General features: G+C 44.2%; 1 protein-coding gene and 1 pseudogene across 1 annotated transcript; both read left to right on the top strand.

Moving 5' to 3' along the window:
- Window positions 1–2,738: 2,738 nt before the first annotated feature.
- Window positions 2,739–3,894, top strand: LOC120849496. Its single transcript, XM_040221730.3, has one exon. It carries the CDS (start codon window positions 2,794–2,796, stop codon window positions 3,892–3,894), a length of 1,101 nt encoding a protein of 366 aa, XP_040077664.3. The 5' UTR covers window positions 2,739–2,793.
- Window positions 3,895–4,736: 842 nt separating this feature from the next.
- Window positions 4,737–9,186, top strand: LOC115330278 (annotated as a pseudogene).
- Window positions 9,187–9,948: the final 762 nt, after the last annotated feature.

Here is a 9,948-nt window from a genome sequence, read left to right as displayed (position 1 = left end):
AAAAACCGAAATAAACCGGTTTTTATGAACGTGTAACCGGTAACCGAAACCGTAAAAATTAAAACCGTAAAAAACCGAAACGAAACCGTTATCAACAGGAATCGGTAACCGTAACCGTAACCGAAACGTTATATTTTTCGGTTTGAGTCCCTGGTGCTAACTCCGGAACCCTCCCGCCGCGGCTGTCCGCTGCCCTGTGCAGCCCCAGCCTCGACGATCAACTCTGGGCCGTCCAGCAGGCCTGTGAGGCGGTGAAGCGGCAGGACTTCGACGCCCCTAGACGGGCGAAGAGGACCAGCGGCAACGCCCCAAGCGGGTGACTTAGGCCCGGCCAGCGAAAGCTCTGCAGGCATTCAATAAAGTTTTTACCGACAAACTGGAACGCTCTTTCTTTTCCGTCCATGACGATACTGATACGAATATACAACTATTAATTTACCGATCAGAAGAACAATTCTTTTACAAGACACCACCCCAGACAACACCAAACGTCCCTCGGACGTCCTAAAAACGTGCGAACGTCCCACGTCCCATTGCTGACGTCCTGCGGACGTCCCACGGATGTCCGGGGCGGCATAATCCGGAACACGTCCCAGCGCGACTGTGATCAGGACACGCATTTTTTTTTTTTTTTTTTTTTTTACGATTACAGCAGCGGCTTCACGCACTGTCACCGCACAATATCGTGGCTCGTATTGCAATCGTCGCTTTTGGTTCAGCCGTTAGAAAAATCAGTTTCAAGTTATTTTGGGTTTTGATCATCCGCGCTTGCCGTACAGTCGGCGTACGCGCCCCTACAAATTGCACCGCCCTTTCTCCGCAATAAATGTGCCGGCGTGCAACCACGGCGAACGGAGGGAGCCAAAAACAGAAAAGGCGACCTATCGTATTTCTTGAGTCTTGTCGCCAACAGAATCACTCGCGTTGCTTCGCAGACACACCAAGAGCAAGAGCGATAGTAAAAAGCCTAAAGGCAGCTCTTTTAAATTCTCAGGCACACAATAACAAAAATTATGTTAAAAAATGAACCGCTTTAAATACATTCGAAAGCGGAACTATGGCAAAACCGAAACGGTCCTAAAACTCGGTTAGTTTCCATTTTTAATTTCACATTAATCATTTTTTATACTATATATTTATATATTTTTACAAATTATTTTTTTTAATAAAACATAGATAATTACATTAGTGAAATTAAGTAATTCAGGCAGAGCTTTCAATCGCCACCGCTGTGCAATCATCATCATCATTAATAGCGTGCGCGCGGGAAAGCTGCAGCCCTCAACGGCAGCCCTACAGCCGACTACAGCCCGGAGTGCTACCGTGCTACCGTGCTACCGTGCTACTGCGCTAACCTGACAACTCACTAGCCACCATGGCTGGAGGAAGTAAGTATGACTTAACGTTTTGTTTGGAGCGACAGTCGGGATTTTTACCAAACCGGTCCCCTGATCCGCCACAGCGGTATTGAGGCTCGCACTCCCCCTTTGAAGCAGCGCGCGGCCAGAGGGCTACCGCGCTCGTAATAGCCAACAGTAACGCTTTGCTAATACTCCGTATTAAGTGACATGACTTTAGGCCGAGTAATGAAAGTGTTACAACATTTCCATCGTTCGCAGAGCTTGGCTGTTGCATGACAAGGCGAACCACTCGAAGATCGTAGATATGGACAATATGGCTGCTCTACCCAGAACAACAGCTTATCGGCGCGTTCGTCGTGCGGCGGAAAGCGATCTCAAACTTATACTCTCAGTTAGTAGAGAAAATGCAATATGCTCAGCTGAAGCTTTGGATGAGGCTTCTGTAGAAAGGCCCGCTGGGTCGCCGGAACTAGTTGCAGGAGCGCCGCAAAAACACGCGGGATCGCCGGAACTAATTGCAGAACCATCACGTCTCTCGTATCAGCAAGATGTCCTGACAACGTGCTGTTGTTCTGAGACTGTGCCTGATACTCCGGAACCGCTCTTCGGTGCAAGCGCCATTCACTCGAGACGAGGCGTCCCTGTAGATTCGGAAGGCTTGCCTTACAGTCGTGAACACCATTTAGAAAGAGACAGTCGAAGGAATGTCGTGTTGGATGAATTGTCTGAATCAGAGGAATCCGACGTTTCACGTTTCAAGGAAAAGCTGCGGCGGTGGAGCGTAGAGGGGGCTGTTCCTCATGATACCGTTACAAAGCTCCTGAAGATACTGCACTCACATTCTTGTTTCTCAGACCTCCCAACATGTGCCAGGGCACTTTTGTCTACACCAAGAGTCACTGATAATGTGAGGCCCATGGATTCCGGCCATTACTGCCATTTAGGCTTGAGTGAGGGGCTCAGGGCAGCGCTGCAACCTGTGCGCAATATACCGGATCCAATAATCCTTCATGTGAATGTAGATGGACTACCATTGACGAAAAGCACGTGGGATCAGTTCTGGCCCATTCTCTGCCAAGCTGCTAACTGCGCAGGCAGTGACCCATTTCCAGTTGGTGTCTATCATGGCCAGTGTAAGGCTCTTCAGTCAAATGTCTTCCTTAGTCCGTTTGTGTCTGACCTGAAAGGTGTTCTCTCTGAAGGTGTTGCTATTGGCAACAGGGTCTTCCGAGTGCAAGTTGGAGCAATAATCTGCGACGCGCCTGCCAAGTCATACATTCTTGGCACCAAAGGGCACAGCAGCTACTTCAGTTGCTCAAAGTGCACGACTGAAGGAGAATTTGTGCGGGGACGAATGTGCTTCCCTGGTCTTGATGCTCCATTACGAACAAATGCTAGCTTTAGGCGTGCAGAGCAAGAGGACCACCACATCATGGAAACTATCTTAAAAGAACTTCCCATAGATATTGTTGACCAGGTGCCACTTGACTATATGCACCTCATCTGTCTGGGTGTTGTGCGCAAGCTTGTACTCCTTTGGCTGAAAGGTGATAAAACCTACCGCATTGGAAGTGCATCAAGAGATTCTGTGTCGGGAGCTAACATTGAAATGAGGCACTCTGTACCATCAGACATGTCTCGGAAGCCACGCAGCTTGTCCGACATTGATAGGTGGAAAGTGTCAGAATTTCGCTTGCTTGTACTTTACACGGGGCCAGCGGTGCTGAGGTCAAGGATCCCCAAGCCTCTGATGGACAACTTCATGACACTTCACTGTGCAGTCACCATACTTTGCAGCCCATTACTCTGTAGAGAGCACTTAGGGTATGCAGAAAGGCTCTTAAGGCATTTTGTTGAGACCTACATAACACTATATGGTAGACATGCAGTCTCTCACAATGTTCATGGCTTGATTCATGTGGCAAGCGACGTAAGAGTTCATGGACCTCTTCACAACTATAGTGCTTTCCCATTCGAAAATTACATGTGTAAACTCAAAAGCTATGTACGCAAACCAGAAAGGCCCTTGCAGCAAGTCTACAATCGAATCGTAGAAGAACGATTTTTGGTTGCATCTCCTGCTGTCAACACTGGAGAGTCGGCAGCGTCGACTCCACCCGTCTCCTCTGTATTCCTTGGAGGAGAAAGTTTCAAGCTGACAGCAAGGCATGAAGGTCGACCATTGCCGCTCGGATGCATTGGACCTCAGTACAAGACCGTGACGTTTCCTGCTGGCATCACCATCAAAACAAACAAAAAAGACTGCACTTGCATGTTAAAAGACAAGAGTATCATCAAGGTTGAAAACATTGCACGCACTGCAGTGAACTATCAACCAGTGTTGGTTGGAAGGAGGTACCAGAGTCTAGAAGACCTGTACAGCTATCCCTGCAGTTCATCATTGCTGAACATCTTCCTTGCATCTGAACTGTCTGACATTCACTTCTGGCCACTTTCAGAAATTGCAGTGAAATGTGTGAGACTCCGATTGGCAAACAAATTTGCCGGTATTCCAATGGTGCACCTACAGTGAAATTTTTTTATGGCTGCTTGTTTATTAATAATCTAGTTTATGATATCGTTTGTGGATGAACTGGACAAGCAGTTCGGTTTTAGTATGCTGCATTAAAGAGGGAAAAATAACTCGGTGGACATGCAAATGCTTGCCTTTCCTGCTTCGCTCAGGTGACAAGTTTGCTATTGTAGCATTTCCTGAAGAAGATCACAGCTTGGCCATTATTCACAAAACATGGCTCGTTGAAAACACTGAAACAACATTTTGGCCTAAGGAAAAAAATCCGAACAAGCGTCGTCGAATGACAATCGAAGGCGTCAAACCACAAGACAGTTGGATGCAGGTCAAATGCCTGATCAAGAACTGGGCTGGTAAGTGCTTTTTTGCTCTAAATTCTTTCCAGTTCTCAATGCGTAAATTTCTTTCAGACACATATGAGAAGGCGCTGGAGAAACTTCAGGCTCTGGAGTATACGTCAGACTTCACTAGTGAAGAAGAGCTAGGTCGTGGCAAGCGAAAACGCCGTCCGACCTTTCCTTTTGACTATGATGACAGCACCGACACTACAGGTTCCGACGATGAATATGAACCACCAAAACCACCCACGCCACCCCAGCCACGGAAGAAAACAGGTATGGCATCGTGCATTGTTGGCGATGCTCTAGGACGGTTGAAAAAAATAATTCTTTGAAAACATCTAGTGTAACTTCAAACGGCTTACTACCAACTATTCCTCCTTTTCCAGGTGCCAACTTCTCTAAGTCACCTCTGCACCACTCTGGTGTGTATACCTTATGTCTCTTCAGTGCATGTTCAGGTACATGGATTGAGTAAGTGTGACTAATTCCTCTGCAGCCCTGTACGAAACTGTCACGTCCCAAGCCACATCCCAAGCACATGCCCAGTCTTCACGCATGCAGCCACAGTACATAGGTAACTGCTTGTGCACAAGGTGAGTGTTCTGTAGATAATTTAATTTTGATTCCAGGTCTCGACAATGTCCCGCTTGTACACGCATCCCACACGAACAGGATGATGTCCCGCCCGAGCATCCAGCCTACAGGTAGATCTTGCAGCTAAAGATATGTTTTATGGATTCGACTCCTTTCTTTCTCACATGTTCTTGAATTTCCTGTTAACATTCAGCATTTTGTAGAGAATCTGTTTTCAATTTCAGGTGATGACTTGGGTCCACCAGTGCACACACCATATGCGAACATTTTGCCCCATTCAAGTATCCAGCCCACAGGTAGATCTTACAGCGGAAGTTGCATTTGATGGATTTGACACATTTTTTTCTCGCATGTTCTCGGATTTTCTTTAACATTCGGCATTTTGTAAAAAAACTCTTTGGTTTCAGGTGTCCACAGCGTCCCCCCAGTGCACACTCTATACAGGAGCAGGACACCTCACTCAAGCATCCGGCCTGCAGGTATATCTTGCAGCTTAAGTGGCATTCGATAGATTTGACTCATTTCTTTCTCACCTTTTTTAAATATTTTTATAGCATTCAGCATTTTGTACAAAATTGCTTGTCAATTTCAGGTGCCAATGATGTCCCTCTAGCGGCGGCAACACTGTGGCAGCAACACCACGGTGAGTTTTATTTTGTGAATGCTAAAGTTTTCATATCCTTCGAAATAACATCAAAGCTGAGAACTGTTATGTACTGACTGACAGACTGGCGCTTATCAGCTCGTGGCCACTCGAGGAGCGTGGGCACTGAGTGCTCGAGGCTCGGGGAGCGCGGGCTGACGAACGCCGGGCTCCGAATTGATTAAACCGATTTGACCAGTGGTCTCCTGTGAACCGACTCGATGTAACAAGAACAGCATTTTATAAAATTTCAGATGCACCTGTAACCCCTATGAACATGTCTCACCCTGGCACTGGACGGGTAAACACAGACGCACAGGTGCCTGGTATGTAATATCTATTTAGATCTTCAATCAGAAACAAATTTTGCGATAGTGGTTTCTGGGCTTCTACTTCTTATGCTATGTGCATGACAAAGACGATTCGGAAAAGGTATTGTGTCTAGAAACGTTTTTTTCTCATGAGTGTGAGTTGTCGTGAGGGGCATGGCTTTCCTAAAACATACAATATATGTCAGGAAGCAGTATTTATCTTAGTGTTTTTATTTAAAGAGGCACTAAGGTGGTTTCTGAATAAGATTGTTCTTGATGTTATTTTATAGGTGCCAGTTAATGAATATATCCAGTGCCAAATTACGAAACTGCCTATGTATCTCGAGGCAACAGAAATACATGCATACTATACACACTAGAGCAATGAAAACACTTGAATGTGTGGAGATTTTGACTGTTTGTACTATTATAGTTTGTTTTGAAAAGAAGTCCGATCCACACGTTCAGAAATCACGCCACTCGTTGGCTGCACGAAAAGCCATCGCTAGCAATTGGCTGACAAGCGCCCCTTGTTGGCTGCCTCACAATAATATTCATCTCAGAGAAGGGGGCGTGTAACAATCTTTAATCGCGTTTTTAGTAGGAGAATGGGCCACGCCTGATTGTGTAATTTCGGGTTTTCAGAACGCTTGGAGCACTTAGATTGAGTTATTGTCACTAAAGAACTCTCAGAAACTGCTTTCGTACTCCTTTAACTTTGCTATATCACGGAGAGTTACTATTTCATGTTATGTCAACAGTTCTGCAATGAGGATGCTACTGTGGCTGCAAGATGGAGCTCTGTTCTGTCCATTTCAGTGTTTATGGAAAGGATCCTGTTGGCACTGAATTCCATCAAGGTGACACAGCAGACCCACTCCGAGTACTTTAGCTTGCTGCTCAGAAACACGGAAGATGCCCCACTTGATCCAGAGGGCCTGCCAGACTTGCCTTTTTCTACAGAACAGGACTTCGTGCACTTCGACAAAGAGCTGGAGGTCGACAAGAGAGCAAGACTTCGTATGGTAAATGATGGTTATTCTAAACTAAGCTCTGTATTTTGCATCTATGCATGATTGAACTTTTTTTTTTGTTATGAGCAACTGTATTTTTGGAACTCCACCTTGTAAATATTCAGGTGATAAAGGTTTGCTTACCAGGTGCCAGAGTTCAATTACAAGCATAGCTTATAATAGAACCTCATTAGATGCATGAACACAATTTCGTGTTAGTAATCACATTTCATGACTGAATTCCTGAACAGGTACTTCAGTGTAGTCAATAAAATCTTATTTTTTAAGTTTAGATGTATACCTAACTTTAATTTGCATCATGTGTATATGTCGGTCACTCTTACAGTACCGAGAAAGCGAGTCAAAATTGGGCTGAAATGATCTCATAGTGCCCATACTTCTAAGCATGTGGTTTTGTTTCTAAGATTTATGTGCATCCGTAGGGAAGATGTTCCTGCTATGCCATCAAAATCGATATCTCAACATAGCTATTAGAACTACGGCACATTTTGAAAATTTTTCAGTGTTTTAACAATGTGAATGCTTTATGTGCCAGTGGTGATAAAACGCTTGAGAACCACTATGCTTATGAAACCACACTAAGATTGTGATATGCTTAAAATTCTAAATGAGTTAGTAGTTTAATGTTAGCCCATATTTCTGATCTGATTGCTGTTTTGATTCTTTTTTACCAGAGACAACACATGTTAGTTCAAGGAGGTGATACACCTAAACAACGGACCACCCGAATTTTGAGAAGTATACTATCTTCAAGTGTCGCAGCCGAGTACAGCTGGTGTGGCGCCAAGGGAAAACACGTTTTCTGATCTCAACATCTGCAAGCTCCTGTGTAGTAAGTTAGATATCTGAACCTGCACAAGTGCAATTCTTAGTATGTACTGAAGTCTAATATAAAAGAATAGTGCAAAACCTTTTTGGAAAATTAGGTATATAACTTGATATAAGAGTGTAACAAATGAAATAATTAGAGCATATTTTCCAGTGTGTAAGTCACTTTTTTTTCCCAGTGTTACATTGATGTTCTTATACAGCAGAGCAGTTTATAACAGGCACCTGCACTTGTCCCACAACCAACCACCGAAGAAGAAAAGACATGTTCTTATTTCTTTAAAATGGTACACAGTAACGGCCCTAGATCCACGAGACGTAGCCTTCAGGTACCGTGGATCGGCTTTTCCACATAATCAATGCCCGGGAATGTGATGGCTACCTGTAGAAGGGTTTTGTATCATTTCATAGATGCACGTTTCACTGACAACTTTTTATTGACACACATTTCATTGACACTGCTTACACAAAGCACATGCCGCTGCATCATCTAGCTGTTCTGGCTACTTTGAGCACCAGTTTTTATTTAGAAGTAGTGCTTGCAACTAGTTTCTGTTCATGAGAGTAGTACCAGTTACTAGCATCTTGAGCTAGTCACTTACTATTTGGCTAGGTGGATTGCATTGGACTTTTGGCTTTATTTTGCTGATTCCGGCAAGCTAGGCTTTCTAACAGACCGCGTTGTGCACTGTCATCCCTTGCTTCACTCCGCTTGGGAGTTTAACATCCCCTCCGGCTCCCGCCTTTGGTAAGCCTGTTTGGAATCGCCAAAGGCTTAGCAGGCTAGGATAGTAATGGGGATGGCGGAAACAGAATGTCGGCAAAGAGGCTCCGCTTTATTACATGCCAACAACATCCAGGCCACCAAAGAAGTACATGCAAGGCTATGTCGCGAAGAAGAGGCTGTCGAAGGATCTGTCAATGAAATAGCATTCAATGAACTGATTGCTACTGCTGTAGAGTGATGCAGGCACATCAAAACAAATTTGCTGCAAGGGTTGTGTTTCTCATTTGGTTTGTTTGCAAGAATAATGAAATTGGTTCCTGCTTATGCATACTTCGCCTGAAGTTGTTGATATGGCAGTTAGCTTGACTGCATAATGCAGCTCACATTTTTTCTGCCAGTCTAAAATATCTTGCTGAACTTGACAACAACTTTTTTATGTGCAGGCACCCTCACCTACCGTCAAAACTTGGAAGAAGCCAAGGCAACTAAGAAGGACATAGAAAAAGCAGGCATGTCGTGGCTCCGTCATGCTGCTGAGCGGGCAGCGGCAGAAAAAAAGTCCATGGGAAGGAAGGACGGCACACCATTTACACTAGACTAAGAAATCACTTCAACAGGGCAGCCCTTTGAAAGGAACTATGCAAGTCTGTTTCTTAACGTTTTGCACTACAATTTGCAACAGCGGTGCCCGCAGGGAGTGTGGTAATGTATCTGGAGAGCTACATTTTCAAAGAAACAACTTAATTGAGTAAAAGTTTAAAAGTCTGAATGCTTTTCTCTACATATGGTGTTTGTTTGCTTATGGCACACATCTGATTGTAGCAACAGCTGATAAACTGCAGCAGCAGTTCACAAATAAAATACTCGCATAGCATTTTTGGTTTGGAAAGACCGTCTGCTTTGACCGAGGGGGCCGTATGTCGGCTGTTTCACCAGCCAGACTTGTGACGTTAGGCGAATGCTGCAGATAAGGAGAAGACATTCCTATTTTTTAACTTTCTTCTCAGGTAAAGCCATTCATTGAAATTTGGATGGAAAATTTCACCACCTACGGATACCAGTGTCGTAAATTGTAGCACAGTACATTAAGACAACAATTTATACAGTTCCTTTGAAGTGCCCTGTATGTAAGATGTGCACCAATTTTTTTTTGGCAATTCACTATCGATTCAATATTCTAACAGCCATTCTGGCATTTCAGTTTCGTGATACTTTATACAAGATGTATTTGTCACACTTGTTTACACTATTTTCTATGCAGTTCATGCATTTTTTCCTGTATTAAGCAAGTTCAGAGTCACTGATGTCACTTGCTTTTAGTATAAATTTAGCTATTCAGTGCTCGACTGCTATTGTAGACTTTGTGCATTATTTAATGTAGATGTCTGGTCTTGCTGACCTTGGTCACATGGCAATATTTTTTCTAGATTTTGCCAAAGTAATTCTTTTGCACGACTTGCATACAATCATTATACACTGTTGGCACCTAAGCTGAAAGGGGGTTAGTCATTTTTACTGGCATTACTGTCCTGCAACTTGCATTTTTAGTACTTGGCATGTACTGCTTCTATGCCTT

Source organism: Ixodes scapularis, unplaced genomic scaffold, assembly GCF_016920785.2.
Source record: "Ixodes scapularis isolate PalLabHiFi unplaced genomic scaffold, ASM1692078v2 PGA_scaffold6__148_contigs__length_123643588, whole genome shotgun sequence".
NCBI lineage: Eukaryota > Metazoa > Arthropoda > Arachnida > Ixodida > Ixodidae > Ixodes > Ixodes scapularis.
This window is presented reverse-complemented; position numbering and strand designations above follow the sequence as displayed.

Excerpts from the sequence above, each read along its gene's own strand:
- LOC120849496 (XM_040221730.3), top strand. The coding sequence starts at position 2,794 with ATGGAAACTATCTTAAAAGAACTTCCCATAGATATTGTTGACCAGGTG.